Source organism: Ammodytes marinus (assembly GCF_949987685.1).
Source record: "Ammodytes marinus genome assembly, chromosome: 2".
Taxonomy (NCBI): Eukaryota; Metazoa; Chordata; class Actinopteri; order Uranoscopiformes; family Ammodytidae; genus Ammodytes; species Ammodytes marinus.
In genome coordinates, this window is record NC_137231.1 from 4,161,269 (window position 1) to 4,178,474 (window position 17,206).

The window sequence follows — 17,206 nt, forward strand, 5'->3', positions numbered from 1 at the left end:
GGATGAGTTCAACACGTCATCAACATTCTATAATAGATCGGGTGTGCCCTCTAGTGGTCGGTAAGGAGAATCACCAACAGTTCTTCAAAATGTATTTATTTGAAAAGTTCCATTGCTTTCCTCTATACGGGGTGACCAAATGGATGCCTGGCACACACAGTGACATATTTAATTTGTAAACAGCAAGCTTGTCTTTATTCTCAGACTGTTTTGAAGGAGTTTTATTTTCAATTTGGCTTCCTGGAAAAAATTGTGACGTCTAAAAGCTATCCATTACTATTGGATGGATAAAAGCTAGGAGGACTGCTTTGAAATCATTTTAAAGCAGTCCTCCTAAGCAGAATAAAGACCATGGTCTGCCTCTCTACTACTCTTAAAGGTGAAGTAGGCGGAATGGTCAGTTTAGTTAAAGGCCTACTTCACCGTTGGAATATAAAGGTGTATTGAACTCGGAGATCCTATTTAGTATAAATGTGCAGAGAAAATTGAAATTGGATCATCTTAGCCTGAGAAAAGGCAGAAAGAGTGTTTTATGGTCTCACTGTCTAACCCTACATTTTCCTTCTTGTGACATCACAGTAAGGGTTAGGATTAACAGGACAGCTGGGCCAAGGGAAGACTAAGGGAAGACTGAGGGAAGAAAAACCTCATTCATTATATTTATTATAATAGTTATTTTATAATGATAGAATGCTGGTTCGTTATGGGTGAAGTATTCCTTTAACTTCCTGTCACTGACGCAGTTCCTACGTCACCACATTAATGCACTGCGGTTGTCAAGCAGCGAGTTATCTAGCATCATCGCAGATCCATAAGTGTGATAAAACATGATAAAAACCATCAAAACTGACATTGGGAAGGATTTTTACCTGCTCCGCCATTGTAGGCGCATAAACATTCACCCAACTGTCGCACCGCGCGTATCGGTTTTAAGCATTCTCTCTTCTGATTGGATATCAGTTTCGGCACACTATATAAGTGATCACTGTATGAATATAGAGCGATTTAACACGTTTATTAACATAAATAAATCGCTTACTTCACCTTTAAGTTTGACCCATGCCAGTGAGAGGTTACTGTAATGTATTATATCTATGAATGGGTGTTTTAGCACTTCATTTAGCATTTTTCTTGTCTTCTCTGTCTACATTTCAGAGGCATTTCTTCATTTCTCTACATACATGTGACAACTACTATTTTGTTCAACATACTTTCACCTTATTTACAACTTACACGATAGGACATTTACTTTTGTTACTACTGCTCATTCTTATGCGCTTGTGCTAGAGTAAATATGGAGGTATTGCTTCTTAATATGTTTGGTAAAATACTTAAACTATTTTAAATTCTTACACTGCTGGAAAAATGATTGGTAATATTGAAATCAAATCAAAGTAATGATAAGCCAAAATGCACGGTTAATGTGTTTATCATAACCTTTTGCTAACCGTAAATGGAAATCCTCCCGTATTTTAAAATATTAGTAAAAACATAATAGTCTAGCTGTGGTAGATGAGGTACTTTATCATTTCTGAAGTGAATCAAAATGAATGGTCATAGTAGGCCTACATATATATTTTTTTAAATATTAAACATACTGATGCACATAGGCAGAGAAAAGGAGCGATGCGTTTTGGTAGTGGGTGAACACAAGATATCAACAAGGTGCTTCTTGGTGCAGGGGTGATCTAATAGTATCAGTAGAACAGTGTCAACACCAAGGCACTTTTGTTGAAGAAAAAGTTAAAAAGCCTTAATTGATACGGGTAATACAGAGCAAAAAGTACAATAAAATACGCACCAACGCGTTGCATCACACAGGCCTTTCTTTCTTCAGACTGACTGACCATTAGTGAGATACAAACGTATCTATGCGTTCCAAATCACATACTTTTTCTTTTTACTACACTACATACTAAAGTACAGATGAGTTCTAGGGCCACAGGAGAGAAAAAAATCAGATAAGGAATTTTTTTTTTTCATTATGTTGAGAAATGTCAAGAATAAAGACGAATACTCCAAAATGCTATTGGAGTTAGTGGGGCATTTATGTATTTTCAGCATACTACAATTGATGAGCATGTATTGGGACATCCTAAATCTTCTTCCGACATACTAAATAGTAGGGAAGTATGGGGATTGGAACGCAGGGATTATAATAGGACAAAGGCAGGAAGTGACATCATATTCAAAACCAAATTGTCTTTGTTTTAAGTGCATACTCATGCATATGTTTGTCTTGAGTGCTTCCATAGGAATCAGTTCTACTGTATACACACTATTACACGCATTATACATTATACCAGATGTGTTCTGCTTGTGGAAGTCAGCTTGTGAACCATAGCTCCATGTGTGTGTGTTTTTCTCTGCAACAGGAGACGTGGTATTGGCCCGGGGAGGTGAGTGCTGACGCGGTGGCCATGAGTGGCGTGCGCTGCTCCGGTACTGAGATGTCTCTGTCCCACTGTCTGCACCACGGGCCCCACCTCAGCTGCTCTAAGGGAGGGGGACGCAACGGAGCGGGGGTCTCCTGCTCCGAGAGTAAGACACACACATTCACACTGCTGCTAGTGGTGGTTGTGACTGCTTTTTACAAGGGAGGTGCACAGACATGTTGGGGGGTAGGGGCTCAAGCAAAAAAAAGAAAAGAAAAGAAGATAATAAATATATAATAATAATAATAATAATAATAATAATAATAATAATAATAATAATAATAATAATAATAATAATAATAATAATAATAATAATAATAATAATGAGGAACTTACAACCAAGTCCTTTTGATGTACTACATTTCTTTTTTAAACATTAATATTCAGTATTTGTTTGACTTGTTTTATAATTTAAAAAAAAAAAATGTTGGACCATCTACTAAACTTATCACTTTTGGATTCTTGGGGCACAAGTGAAGGGGCTCCTATACGTATTTGCACATTCCTGGTGTTTTGAGAGGTAGCTGCCGAAAATGCGTGCACTGAGATTCTACAATGTCTCACCAATGAAATGTGTCCACTCCTTTGAATAGAGAAGCACAGAAGTAATTGATATTCCCACTCTTAATTATACTTTGACTGGGGGCCTTTGCCATTCAATTAGCCGGTTCACACGTCCACACACTGAATGCCTTTAGCTCCTTTGCTCTGCACATTGACTTTTTAATTATCCAAATGAAATAATTTCTGCCCATGGATAAGCACTGCCTCATAGAAACCTGTGCATAACGTTGAGGTGAGATCTCCTTTACAAGCCTCTAGAGTTAGTTACATCTCACCTACACAATGTCTCTCTTTTCATTTGTATGTTGTATTTACATGTTATATTTGTGTTGCCTATGTTTTTGTTATTGTTGTTTTTATTGCGCAAATAATTCCAATCCAAAATGGAACATCAACCCAAACATCCCTCCTGCAGCCTGAAACAGAGAGCCACTCATTTACTCCATTTGTGCCCGATCTTCCCTGTAGTTTTTCTTTTTCCAGTGAGAGAGAGAGCCATTTCTCCATTGTTTCTAAAGCTCCCTCTACCTTGTGTGCCTGTGTCTGTAGCGGCCCCTGACCTGGTGCTGAACCCCCAGGTGGTAGAACAGACCACGTACATGGAGGACCGGCCCATGTTCCTGCTGCAGTGTGCCTACGAGGAGAACTGTCTGTCCTCGGGCTCCAGCTCGATGCCAGCCAACTCCTACCGCCGCCTGCTGCGCTTCTCCTCCCAGATCCACAACAACGGACAGTCTGACTTCAGGCCCAAAGCAGGCAGACACTCCTGGGTGTGGCACGACTGTCACAGGTGGGTGTCCCACAGTGCAAATTAACTCTGTTAATACTATTATATACTCATTGGCTCTATTAAAATGTTCTCTATATTTTATTTGTATTGTATTTGTTTTTTATCCCTGTTGTACATTTGTTTTGTTAAGTTTACTATGTGTTTCTATATTCGACTTGCCAATAAAAAATATATATATAACCGTTAAGGGTGGAGTCAGCGATTCTGGAGAGCGCTAGGTTGTGTAGTAACACCACATTTTATTTTCATACATAATTATTTTAATTAAATACTTGCCGGGAAAGGGAAAGTTAAAGGTATTTAAATAATGTCTTAGCTATAAAAATAAAAAAAAATCCATAATGGCATTCAAAGGGTAAATGTTTGCTCCCCCTTTCATATATGAATGAACGCATTGAATTCCATTCATGCCCTGAGGGGAATGAGAGTTGTTTCGGATTTTATATCTTTAAATATGATTGACATTTATCACCCACTGGCTTTCTTTAATCACAGACTACGCTGCATATTCCACAACCATCACTCACAATGTAATCAAACATCACACGAATAACATTCTTTGTAAGCAACTTTTTTACTACTAATTCTCTGTAGTTTGGACTCAATGACGCGAGACGTTATTTTTACGCCACATGATTAAAGAACAAAATGTAATGGCTGAGAAGAAATGACATCTGAAATTAAACTCAAATCAGGAGAGAAAGACAGATGGCTCAGCCCCCACCATTGTCTAATGTCCTTTTTCTATAGGTTCTGCTGCCCTGTAATTGTGTGCTATAAAGCTAAGGTACATAGTGCAGCAACAAAAAGTCCCACAGTTTTTGTGCTTTCTTGTTTTGGCTGAAGGACCAAGTTCAGTGTTGGCAACTTCACACAGCTACCTTGGACTGAAAGAACTTGGCGATGTGTTTAAGGCCAAGCGTCGGCAGTTGTAAAGAGATAGTGCAGATTCAAAGCTGCTCATTTCTCTTTTCTGAATGTAGAGAGCATCGGGCCACCTTTTTCAACAGAGACTAGAGCTGCGACACAATAGCTAGAAGTGCCATTCTTCTGCTTTTGTGCGACATTTTGCAGCCTGATTAGCTTCATTCAAACTCAATTTCTGTCTTGTGTGTGTGTGTGTGTGCCTGTGTGTGTGTGTGTGTGTGTGTGTGTGTGTGTGTGTGTGTGTGTGTGTGTGTGTGTAGGCACTATCACAGCATGGAGGTGTTTACACACTATGACCTGTTCAGCCTCAATGGGACCAAGGTGGCCGAGGGACACAAAGCCAGTTTCTGCCTGGAGGACTCAGAGTGTGACGAAGGTGAGAGGCACAGTGAGACTCCTGCTTCAGTATCAGCATGGGAATAAAATGGACTTTTTTAAGAAATGTGGCAAAAACAGCCAATAATGGGCTCTTAAAGCTATAGTGCGTAACTTTTTCATCTAAAATAGATGCCGGTTACGTTCAAGCCATTTCCATATGAGTTGACACAAAGTTGATTAAGCCTATCAGCTCCTCAAAACTCTCTCTGTATGACTCAGTATATCAGCGTTTACAAACTGGTGTTTTCACCCCCCCCCCCCCGCCACTGGCGCAGGAGCTAAAAAATATCTCAAGAAGAGCCCAAGAAATGTTTCAGGTTGATTCTACTGCTACGGAAAAACCCTGGACGTACAGCAGAAGGATTCAAATCCATGCGCAACTCCAAGTTACGCAATACAGCTTTAAAGCTGCATCAATCAATATTTTTTATTTTAACATTAACAACATTGAATGACTGTTTTGAACCGTAAGAGTGGTCACTAGGAGATGAATGTTTTCTGTGTTGTTGGCAAACTTGTTTCTCATTCAGTAATGTCTTATGGCAGGTATTGACAAGAGGTATGAATGCGCCAACTTTGGAGAGCAGGGAATCACCGTGGGCTGCTGGGACACATACAGACACGACATTGACTGCCAGTGGGTCGACATAACTGAGCTCAAACCCGGAGATTACATTTTCCAGGTAATGTTTGCCAAGTTGCGTCGCTTTTTTTATATATATATACAGCTCTGGAAAGAAATTAAGAGACAATTTTTTCTTAAATATTCATCTCTACATTACAGAAAATACTCTAAATGAAAATATTTTGGTAGACATGTTGTCAGTAGTTTATATTATAAAAATGTTGTTCATTTTACTCAAACAGGTGCCTCTAAAGAGTAAAACGAGAGACACTGGATATTTGGAGTGGTCTCTTAATTTTTTCAGAAGCTGTATATATATATTATTTTCAATTATCTTCGCATTGCAGCCATTGGTACTTTCCTTTCACTGCAATCCACAACTTGTTTCTCGTTGTCCACCTCACAGATAGTAATCAACCCAAACTTTGAAGTGCCCGAGTCAGACTACAGCAATAACATCGTGAAATGCAGATGTCGATACGATGGCCATCGCGTGTGGATGTACAGCTGCCATAATGGTAAGACCTCAGAAGTTTAACATTCAACAAGTTGTCCTGTCCAGATCTACATGCCTCCATGCATTGAGTTGCTGCCATGTGATTGGTTGATAAGTTATACTGCATGTGTTAATAAGAAATTGAACCGGTGCACCTAATAAAGTGGCTGGTGAGCGTATGTGTGAATATATGTGCGAAGAGGTACTGTATAAACTATATTTATATATACATATGTATATGCACACCGAGGACATAGTGTGTAGGCGCTAACTCTTGGTGTGCCTCTGCTAGGTGGCTCATTAAGCACTGAGACGGAGCAGACGTTCCCGGGCCTCCTCAACAACCAGGTGACCCACAGGTAAAGGCAGAGCAGAGGGAGAGGAGTGGACTGACCCCCACCATCTGACCACCCATCAACCACTACACATCTCCATCTGTGGTGGACTCAGCATCTTCTTTTGACCCCCTAGCCCACAGCAGAAAGAATATTTGATCCCCCCCCCCCCCCTCCTATCCAAACCTCCCTGGTTAAGATCAAGAGAACAACCAGGTTCTCCCTGTGCCCTTCTGTGACATTTCCTTAAGACTTGACTGATGAAAATGTGCCAGGTATTCTTATCACACAAGGAGCAGCACCTCCAGAATGTCATCCAACATGTTAACGTGTGGCACTTCCCTGTGGCTGCAACATGTTTTTGTTGTTGTTCAAAGCTCCCCCCCCCCCCCCCCTAGGTTTAGATGTCAGAGCAGGGGGGCCTGAGGATTGAGACGAATCGTCAATAACAACAGCAGCAGAAGTCTTGGTTTGGAAATAAAGGCACTAGTAGTCTACCACTTTGTAAGAGTTTCATAAAGTCCACACTCACACACACACACTCACACACACACTGAGGTTATTATGCAGCCAATTGTTTTGTTAGCTTCTTAGTTATTGAAGCTGATGGTGGAGTTTAAGCTCATCCAGCAAGTCCTCAAAAATCAAGCAGACTGTCCATAAAAAAAATGGATTTCAAAAACCGTGAGCATAAATTCTTTGAAGTTGGTCTGGAAACCACATGGACAAGAGTGTAGTCTCTATAGAAGTCACATTTCAATGAGCAGTTGCACTTCAGTCCATTGTATGCGTTTGTGTTGAACAGTCTGCCGAAAGCCATCTCAGTTGGCTCAGAATGAATTATAATTTGAGCTAGGTTTTGCTTGCATATTCACCAATAATTAACGTTACGAGTTATCTAAAAAGTTTTTAATTTTGACCGGCACTGTTTGATCTGAAGTTGGGTTACGGCTGGGTAAGTTGTGGCCTACACAGCTTTTAAAACAGACAATTTGTTGATATATTCTTATATCTTTATAATATGCTTCTGAAGCTCACATGGGACTTTACTTTTCTACTTTCTCCATGTTATGTTTATATTACAAAATGTCCACATTCATTTCATCTTATTTCTAACAGTGTAACACTCCCTCAAAATCTTGTTTTCAGCTCAGTGATGAAGAAGTGTACCGTGACATAACCATTGGGTGTGGTATATTGTTGCTCCCCAGCACATGTCTGACCTAAGTCACTCTTTAAATGGAATTCTTTGCTCAGCCAAGCATTTTCTTTTTGCCAAGTCATCTCCGACGTTGCTCCTTATAATTTCCCAAATAACTAGGCTCCGATGTCTAACTATGTCATGCTGAAAAGACACCGTGGATAAGTGGCAGATTTGTTCTAAAATAGCCATCATCACTTCAAGTCCAACTAAATTTAAATTGCATGTTTCTAGGCTTCCATATCTATTCTGCTAAGCATATGCCCCTGTGCTTTCTTTGGAGGAAACAAACCTACTCCCCAAAATAGCAAATGTATTTTTCATAGTTTTTTAGGACAGCACCCTCCTGTCTTTTCCATTTGGTTGTTTTGTTCAGTTTCTATTGAGATCTTATTTCTGTATCACCAGTGAAATCATTTTGAAACTGCACAAAGGCCTTGTCAGCTGACATTTAAAGCTGCAATAGCGCACCATCTTAACAGTCCTGTATTTTGAAGGAATGGAGAGCCAGAGAGTCCAAAACAGAGGAAGCCATCACCATTTTATTGACGTGTTTTGTCCTTTGAGTATAAACTGTTCCACAAAAGTGTTAGTGGTTAAAATACAGTTAAAGCTGGGGTATATGATTGGGGAGAAAATGGCAGTTGGGATAGAGATTCGAATCCAAATACCTCAACCGCTCCACTTGTTCTCTTTGGTCCCTCCCCTATGGTCCCTCCTTGACACGCTCTACACCAGGGGTGTCCAAACTTTTTTCACTGAGGGCCACATACAGAAAAATCTACGAAGGGCCGGGCCACTTTGCAAAAATAACACGTTTATCAGGACATGTAGCTGCTCTGATGTTTAGTTTCATAGTGTCTTCGTAAATTGTAATCCTTCTTCACGGCAACACTTTCCTTGCACATTAAACAGATACATTCCCCCTCTTGTTAAATGCCATTGATACACCCAGTGTTTTCTGCTTTTTTGTCCAATGTCCAGCTGGGTGAAAATAGTAGCCAGCTGAGATCCCGACTCTCCTAGGGGGGTCCGGGGGTATGCCCCCCCGGGAGATTTTTTAAAGTTTTTAAAGTGAAATGCATGAATCTGGTGCACTTTGAGAGGAAAATTAAGAATAAAAAAATGGAGACAATGTGTCAGATGAATTAGAAGCTATTGGAGAAGGACACATAGATTTTCCATAATAATATTAATTTAAAATAAAATATTATGCAGGGTCCTCTGGGATGGGCTTAGTGCTCTTTTTCTTTTATGGGACACATTTCTGCAATGCAAAAAAAAAAAAAAAAATTTTTTTTTTTTTTCAAAGGGCCATATTACATTATATTTTTAAAATCGTCCGCGGGCCAATAAAAAGCGGGCCGCGGGCCGCAGTTGGCCCGCGGGCCGTAGTTTGGACACCCCTGCTCTACACCAACAACGTCGGTGCCAAAGTGAATGGACAGTCCCAACAGCCAATAAGAGCAGAGAATCGGAATCGACTCTGATTGGTCATAGTGTACAGCTCATGTTAACTTTGACCAATCAGAAATCATATACCCCAGCTTTAAGGGCCAGGAGTTGATACAAATACATACATGTATGTAGAATCAACCTGAACTTACCATACAGTAAGCAATTGAGATGAGCTAACAAACTATGAGCTTCCTTATCGACCATAGGAAGCGTGTCAGCTTGCAGAGCTTGAGCACAATATTTAGCATTGCAATTGTTTCATTGTACGGTGTGCCTTGTTCTATCACTTACACCAAGACAAAACAGAAGAAGACAGCTTTGACATTTCTCAAATTAGCCTCCTAGCTACCCTATGCTAATGTCTGCTTTTCTACTGTACCAGCGTGGACTTAAACTCAGCAGAACAAGCTACTACCCACTAGAGCGGTTTTCAAGGTTCATAACTACCAGTAATGCGCCAGTAAGCTAGCTAAAGCAACAATGTGCAGCTTAAATAGATTCCAACCACGCTGCAAACAAATGGCTTGGCCTGTAAACTAGCAGAACAGGTTTGTTTGAAGGCAGAAGAGCTTTTTATTTCCTCCTTTTCCTTTGAATAATAAAATGACCAACCATAAATGAAACCTCATATCCAAATGTTACTGAAGTGTCTTAAGTCTTCCATATCCAGAGGCGTTCTGTCAGCTCTCCCAGTTCAGTGAGCTGCAGGTATAGGATCTTTTCCACTCTTTACATTTAAAAAAGACAACACATAAGTACCGTTATTGATGCTAGTTTTTTTTTTTACGTTGTACTCCTCATTTTAAAACTTTGCTTTACGTACAGCAATGTGTGTGTGAATCCTATTGTATTGTATTGTACTTCTTATAATGGTGCTATCAAACTGGCCCTCTGTTTTCTGAGGGTACAGTACATGTTGAACAGCTACATTATGTATACTAACAGTATACTTGAACTGAACGTAAAAGAGACAATGTGCTTTGTGTGTTAAGATATAATAAAGGTTTGAGTTAAGGAGCAACCAAGTCTTTGCTGTTCAGTGTTGTTCATGTTAATTTTTCTTCATTACCATTGGAACACTTTTGTTTTTATAGGTAGCCTATGCAAGCATGTTTCACCATCACCCTGCTTCACATACAGGTTTTTTTCCCCATTATAAGAAATGTAATTCTCAGCTACTGATGGATTTACAGATACTGTATACAGCACAATACAGAGGAAATCATTCTAATGCACAAAGTCACTCAACCTGAGTGACTTCAGTGCGGACAGGTAGTGGATCATGAGGAGATATTCATTGATTATGACAAAAAAAGACAAGACGCGTTCTCCAGAATCACTGACTTCACCCTTAGTTTATTCTTATTTGGTCAACTTGTAAAGACAGATCACTTTAAAAGTTCCTCAGCGCACCTTTAAATATAAATGGTGTGTTTTTTTATGCCCTCAAGCTCATGCTAGACATCCAGAATGACACCACACCACCGCAGGATGGCTGATTGAGTTTTTGAGACTTACATTGAATGCATGCGTTATCGTGAGTTATATATTTTTACTCTTACAGTTACTACAGTTTCTATAGCACAGAAGCAAGGAAATATTGTTATGAAGTGAAACACATATTTTGTATACATGGGCATGTTTTACTTGTTCTGCCAAGAACCAATACAATGAAATGACACTGTGCAACAGCAGCCAGCAGCACAGAATCTACAAATACTTTATAAGAATATAAAGGAGAAACTTTTCCCCCCCAAGTCCCTACACCACACTAAGTTTCAGCACTTTGGAATTCTCTTATTTCATCTTATGTCATCTCTCACTTCCACCTTGATTTCAGGTTGGTCAGAGTCTGACATTGTTGCAATGATGGTGACTCCATTACTCTTGTAAATGAGATTGTTCCCGTCTTTGGCTTTACGTCTGACAGACTCGTTTACTCTGCCTTCTAACATCTGATCATAAAGATCATAGTCACACTGTTTGTTTTGATCAAAGATTCCCACTGCGTACCAGATGTTGTACAGGAAGTAATCGAATGGTGCATGGAACATGACGGCTATTTTCTGAGTGGCCACATTCTTGGTTTTGCTGACCAGATCATATGTGAAGACTCCCACAGCTCCACAAGCAACGTCGCGTGTTTTCTTGAAGAGTGCAGTCCCAGATTCAGACGGCTCCAAAGAAGTTGGAAGCGGCTCAGCACAGTAACCACTATCAATGTAGTCTCTAGAAGGAGTGGTCAAATGTTAATAAGGCAAAATTGGTGGACAACTTCTTTAAATAAAACACAGCAAAATAAATTGCAATTACCTGGGGTAAATCAGGAAGTAGTCAGAGCAGTTATTGCTTATCTTGATATGACACTGGCGTGGGGCCATGGCTGTGCAACCGGATGAGCTGGTTGGAGAGATAGAAACCAAAACTTTTATTTTATATTACATTTTTATTTGTTCTTTATATATACAGTACCAGTCAAACCTTTAGACACACCTCATTAAATGTTTTTTCTCTACCTTCTAGATTAATATTGAAGATATCTAAACTATGAAGAAGGAACATATGGAATGATGTAGTAAACAAAGTGTTAAGCAAACAGGAATATCTTTATTATTTTAGATTCTTCAAAGTTTCCATCTTTTGCTTTGATGACAACTTAGCACACTCTTAGTTATGTTTTTTCTCAAGCCATGCCATCATCCCATTTGGTTTGCGCTGAGTGGGACCATCACTTGTTTTTCAACAGGACAATGACCCCAAACACACCTCCAGGCTATGTAAGGGCTATTTGACCAAGAAAGAGGGATGAGTGCTGCGTCAGTTGACCTGGCCTCCACAATCACCTGACCTAAACCCAATAGAGATGGTTTGGGATATAAGGTGGACCGCTGAGTGAAGGCAAAACAGCCAACAAGTGCTCAGCACCTCTGGAAACTCCTTAAAGATAGTTGGAAAACCATTTCAGGCGGCTACCTCATGAAGCTGATAGAGTGAAAACCAAAGCTGTCATTAAAGGTGGCTACTTTGATGAATCAAAAATAAAAAGCATATTCTGCTTTGTTAAAAACTGTTTTGATCACTACGTAATTCCATGTGTTTTTTTCATAGTTTGGATGTCTTCAATATTAATCTACAATGTCGAGAAAAAAAAGAAAAACCATTAAATGAGAAGGTGTGTCCAAACTTTTGACTGGTACTGTATATACAGTATGTATATTCATCGAAATGCCTTTTTTTTTGCAAGGCGACCAAACCTCTATAAACAGGTAGGCTGACGCTTCTCAGGAAGACTGCAGGAAGTTAAGCAGTCTAAACATGTCAAGGTACTAAAAAGTTAACACTAGCCTGTATACAAGAACATTCAAGTTCATTAACCTCGTAAGACCATATGAACCTTTTTGGATGATATAACACTATAGTTCATAATACAAGTATTACCGTAATATGAAGCCTCCACATAAAATGACTATGTTCTTATGATAGTTCTGAGTTATAAATTCAACTGGTGAGTATTTTACCCTCCGGGTTTCATCTAAAACCTGAAGGGAAAAAAATGTTAAATCACTATCAAATCAACTTTTACTTTCTAAAAGTGATCACATTTCAGGTCCTCACCCTTAGGCGATTGGATGGCAGCGGTGAACAAGTGTGGTCTCTGGTCTCCAAACAGTATGATGGGAGGTTGAGGCTGTGTAGGGCCTGTCTCTTCAGGATGTGTGGTCACCGTTGACTCCAAGCTTAGACACCCTCTCTTGAGCGATCGCACTTCTGACACTACCAGTAGTTTTCTTTTGGGGTTTTATTACAAACTTCTGCAAAAGAAAGGAACAGTGATAACACCGCCCTCTACCTCAGGATTCTGGCTGAGGCACAATCTGCTGACGCATTAGATACAAAACAGGTTGAGCTGGTATATTCCTTGTCCATTAAAAATAGTTTGAGAGTCATAACTATTCACAGTTATTCATTCAGTTATCATCTTCATAGATTACAATGTAAAGAGTCCAGAATCAAAGCAATATAAAAAGAATCCAGCTTCACTGACACCCAGTAAAGATTATCATAAAGAGCAATTAAAGGCTAGAAAAATCTGTTCAAGTCTTCTATGTGCTCTGTACAGTCTTTGTATAGGTTCATAGTCTGCAGGTCTGCCCCAAGCTTAAGCTGAGTATCGTTTTCGGTACTTCTCCTTCGATAGTAGCAGTGATGCACAATGTGTCTTTTTTTGTAAATATTGCCATATTCACTTTATTTTATTTATTTATTTATTTTGCTTGATGAGAATAAACTAATGATGGCCGCGTTTCCCAGATTGGTTAAGAGCCTCTTTGGGCTAAGTACTTCTTTGGAGCGCTCTTAAGAATGCTGTGAAAGAAGAATGCGTTTCCCAGATTCGTTCTTAGCGAAATAAGTTATTTCACTAAGACGGAAGTGTAAGATGGAGCTGACCCACTCTTACAACCTTCTTAGCGACCAAATCGTCAGTGATCATGCCGCGCTAGGGAAATTTATTTCCTCCACTTTCGAACATAATAAAACAATGCTCAATGCGCGGACCACTGGCGCAATAAACATAGACTAACAGTAGAGGAACATTTTTTTTTTAATGAATTAGACGTTTAGGTTTTTCACAGATATCAAAGAAACAGATTTAATTGAACTCAGCTGAACCTCATCCAGAGCGGCTCCACCTGCTATAAAGGCATTGCCAAAGTCCGCACGTGTGAGAAACCATGGCTGCAAACAACACCTTCTCACTGCGAACCAACAACCTCGCCATGCGCGAAGCCAGACGGTTTACATAAATGCATACGTGCGTCGGCACTTCTCCCCACTGGACGTGCTATCAGACCGGGCCGTCCAGGCAAAGTACCGGCTGCCCCGTGCGGAGATCCAACGGCTGATCACTCTGGTGTCTCCACACATCCAGAGCAACCCACTGCAATTTTGCCTTCAGCCCGGAGATGCAGCTCCTGGCTGCGCTGCGTTTTTAGGAACATATCAACCTCTTCTGAGGTCCAACAACTCACAACTCCTACCCCTTTACCAACAGTCACCAAGCAAGCACTGATCACTAAACCATACACCCACAACCACCACATCACCCATATCAACTCTCAGGCCTGAAGGCTGAAATAAATAAACAGAACCAGCAGATGTAGGCTACATGTAACGTCCTGCACACTATGATTATTGCTGCAGTGTCCGGGTGCTTTACCTGAAAGTCTGGCACTGGAATGCTGTTGAAAGGGCGCACGTCATTAACCTACGCTTAGATAAATTACAAATTGCCCGGGACTTTTTGTTGCTAGGTTTGACACCCTCATTTCAATGCAAAATTATCAACCAATACATGGTTGAAAAGAAACCAAAATAGTTTATTGAAACCATATGGGGGAGGGGTTACTCCGCGCTGTCTTTACTGGGCGTCTGCATCACCTGCAACGAAGGGAGATTGATTAGTGAAACCTTCTCACTCTTCCTTTTTGTTTGGTTCTAGAACTCCTGCCACTTCTTCCTCACAGCACGCCAGTCACGCAGGCCACATGGGCTGGAGGGGGACATATTTTCGGCTATGGCCTGCCTAACACGGTTCTTCACCGTGATGTTCTTTTTGCCCCCTGTTCCCCCGAATAAAACTCCCCGGTGCTGCCAGACCTCGTCCACTAAGACGCCCATCTCCTCCGCGGTAAACGACGGTGCCCGCTTGTTTCTTTTGCTGCCGCTTTCGTCCACTCTCACATGTGTGTGCCTATATCCATCCACGGGGGTATATATGCGCTAATGGGCTTGATTACTACTTGGATACACTTGCTGTCACACACATACACCCGCACCCATACCCCCCCCCACACACACACACGATACATGCGTAGCCTAATTCCACCTGTGTGGGGGAGACCACAGGGCGCTGTGTGTGACTTATGCGCTGATAAAGAGGTGGGTGATCGATTCGCCTGGCATCGATTTATACAGTTTCAGCACGACCGCGGTGGACAGCTCCCACTAAGAACCTTCTTTCGCTTCATCTTACGCGTTCTCCAAAGAGAACGGAAACACCCATATCTTAGCGCTCCTTCTTAGGCAAACCCTTCTTTGGTCCCAAAGAACGATCGAATCTGGGAAACGCGGCCGATATCATTGGGACCAGTAACGTGCAGAGACAGTTTGGGGAGCAGGGGCTCAAGTGAGGAAAAATGCACTGTTCATAATTATCTATATAAAACAGCGCCACCTTCGAAAAGTAATAACACAATATTTGCGGGTGGGGTGCATGTTTTGGTGAATTTTTGCATTTCCATGTTGAACGGTGTGGGAGAGGTTCCTTCAATTCCTTTTGTTATTCTTGCCTTTCTTTGTGCCTCTGATCTTTATTTGCACTAATAACTTGTTAGGTCTCTATAATATTTTGACAATTAAAAGTCCTGCACTCAAAGGTTTGAGAAGTATTATCAGTTCAATGTACTTAATCATTCACCTGAGCTACAGCTGTCTACATCTTTGGAAACCAATGCTGGATGCCTTCAATTACTCCTTTCATCTTCATTTTCTCCATTTGTGTTCATCAGGCTAAGCACTTTCTGTCTTTACTACTCTACTCAAGAGTTTTAGCAGTAGTACAAGCAGCAGTAGTAGCAGCAGGACAGTTTAGAAATATATCATCATAAGTCAAGCAGCCTCTCCACACCAGCTCATTCTGATGAGACCCTATATACAGTCCCCTCCATAAGTATCGGAACAGTGAGGCCAATTCCTTTATTTTTTCTGTAGACTGGAAACATTTGGGTTTGACACCAAAATATGAATATGAGACAATAGATCAACATTTCAGCTTTCGTTTCCATTTTTAGGCGAGCAAAAGTATTGGAACAGATAGACTTAAAATAAATTAAAGTGAATAAGACTTAATATTTTGTTGCAAAGCCTTCGCTTGCAACAACTGCATCAAGCCTGTGACCCATTGACATCACAAAACTTTTGAATCCTCCTTTTTGATGCTTTTCCAGGCTTTCACCTCAGCCTTATTCAGTTGGCTTACTTCCGTGACATTTTCTCTTGACTTGACTGATGAAAATGTGCCAGGTATTCTTTTCACACAAGGAGCAGCACCTCCAGAATGTTATTCAACATGTTTCATCTCTGAGGTGTGGCACTTTAACAGAATCCTGCGGCTGCAACATTTTAGTTTTTGTTGTTGTTCAAAACTCACCCCTCCTAGGTGTGGATCAGAGCTGGGTCGCCTGAGGATTGAGACGAATCGTCCATAGCAGCAGCAGCAGCAGCAGCAGAAGTCTGGGTTTGGAAATAAAGCACTAGAAGTCTACCTCTTTGTAAGAGTTTCACAAAGTTTCAAAGTCCACAAACACACACACACACACACACACACACACACACACACACACACACACACACACACACACACACACACACACTGAATTTTCAGTCTTTAGTTGTAATATTATTGGTAAAGATTAATAGTTCATTTATGTCTTGTGTGTCTGTCTCTCAGACTCTAGGTCAGCCTTGGAGCCTGTTAGGAGACACTTAGGTCAGCTGTAGAGATAAAGGCTGTGTCTTGATTCAGGGGTTGCGGTCTTGGAAACGGCCTCGTAGGCTGCATTTGAAGACCGATTGCGTCATAGCGGCACGCAAAGGCTGTCCCATTTGCAAGGCTCCTTGCAAGGCTCCTCATATGCGGTCGTGAAATGCAGCCTTCGTTTCACGGTTTTGAAGCAGTTTTGAAGGCTGCATCAGATGTATCCTTCGTGGCCCAACATATCCCAAGATTCATTGCGTTTTTTTCAGAGATTGCATAAAATAAAATAAAAAATAACAAAACAGCAACGTGTTGCTCCATCTTCTTAACTTTTATCTTCCTTTCTTTTTTTCTTGTACTTTTTTTTCTTTTCGTCTGGTAGACAACTTATTTTTCTTTTTTCCTCCATTGACAGGGCTGTCTCCGTTGGCAGCAATCAGGGTTGCTAGGCAGCACAGGA

At 40.7% G+C, this 17,206-nt stretch overlaps 2 protein-coding genes across 2 annotated transcripts in view; one reads left to right on the forward strand and one right to left on the reverse strand.

Annotated features, from left to right (window-relative positions):
- The window catches only part of loxl2b (lysyl oxidase-like 2b), a 48,229-nt gene extending 37,999 nt beyond the window's left edge, over positions 1-10,230 (forward strand). The window contains exons 9-14 of the mRNA XM_080041442.1: positions 2,376-2,541; positions 3,549-3,789; positions 4,977-5,092; positions 5,641-5,777; positions 6,126-6,237; positions 6,508-10,230. Of these exons, the coding sequence (XP_079897568.1) occupies positions 2,376-2,541; positions 3,549-3,789; positions 4,977-5,092; positions 5,641-5,777; positions 6,126-6,237; positions 6,508-6,578 (843 nt within the window). The 3' untranslated portion in view covers positions 6,579-10,230. The remainder of the gene's footprint in view (positions 1-2,375; positions 2,542-3,548; positions 3,790-4,976; positions 5,093-5,640; positions 5,778-6,125; positions 6,238-6,507) is intronic.
- A 322-nt stretch (positions 10,231-10,552) lies between these two features.
- LOC307268531 (DELTA-sagatoxin-Srs1a-like) lies at positions 10,553-12,994 on the reverse strand. Its single transcript, XM_080051202.1, has 3 exons — positions 12,825-12,994; positions 11,523-11,609; positions 10,553-11,438 (listed from the first exon to the last, which is right to left on the reverse strand). Exons 2-3 carry the CDS (start codon positions 11,588-11,590, stop codon positions 11,012-11,014), a joined length of 495 nt encoding a protein of 164 aa, XP_079907328.1. The 5' UTR covers positions 11,591-11,609; positions 12,825-12,994; the 3' UTR covers positions 10,553-11,011.
- Between the last annotated feature and the right edge of the window lie 4,212 nt (positions 12,995-17,206).

Excerpts from the sequence above, each read along its gene's own strand:
- LOC307268531 (XM_080051202.1), bottom strand. The coding sequence starts at position 11,590 with ATGGCCCCACGCCAGTGTCATATCAAGATAAGCAATAACTGCTCTGAC. Across the intron at positions 11,439-11,522 it reads TACTTCCTGATTTACCCCAG|AGACTACATTGATAGTGGTT; the intron begins GTAATTGCAATT and ends CACTCCTTCTAG.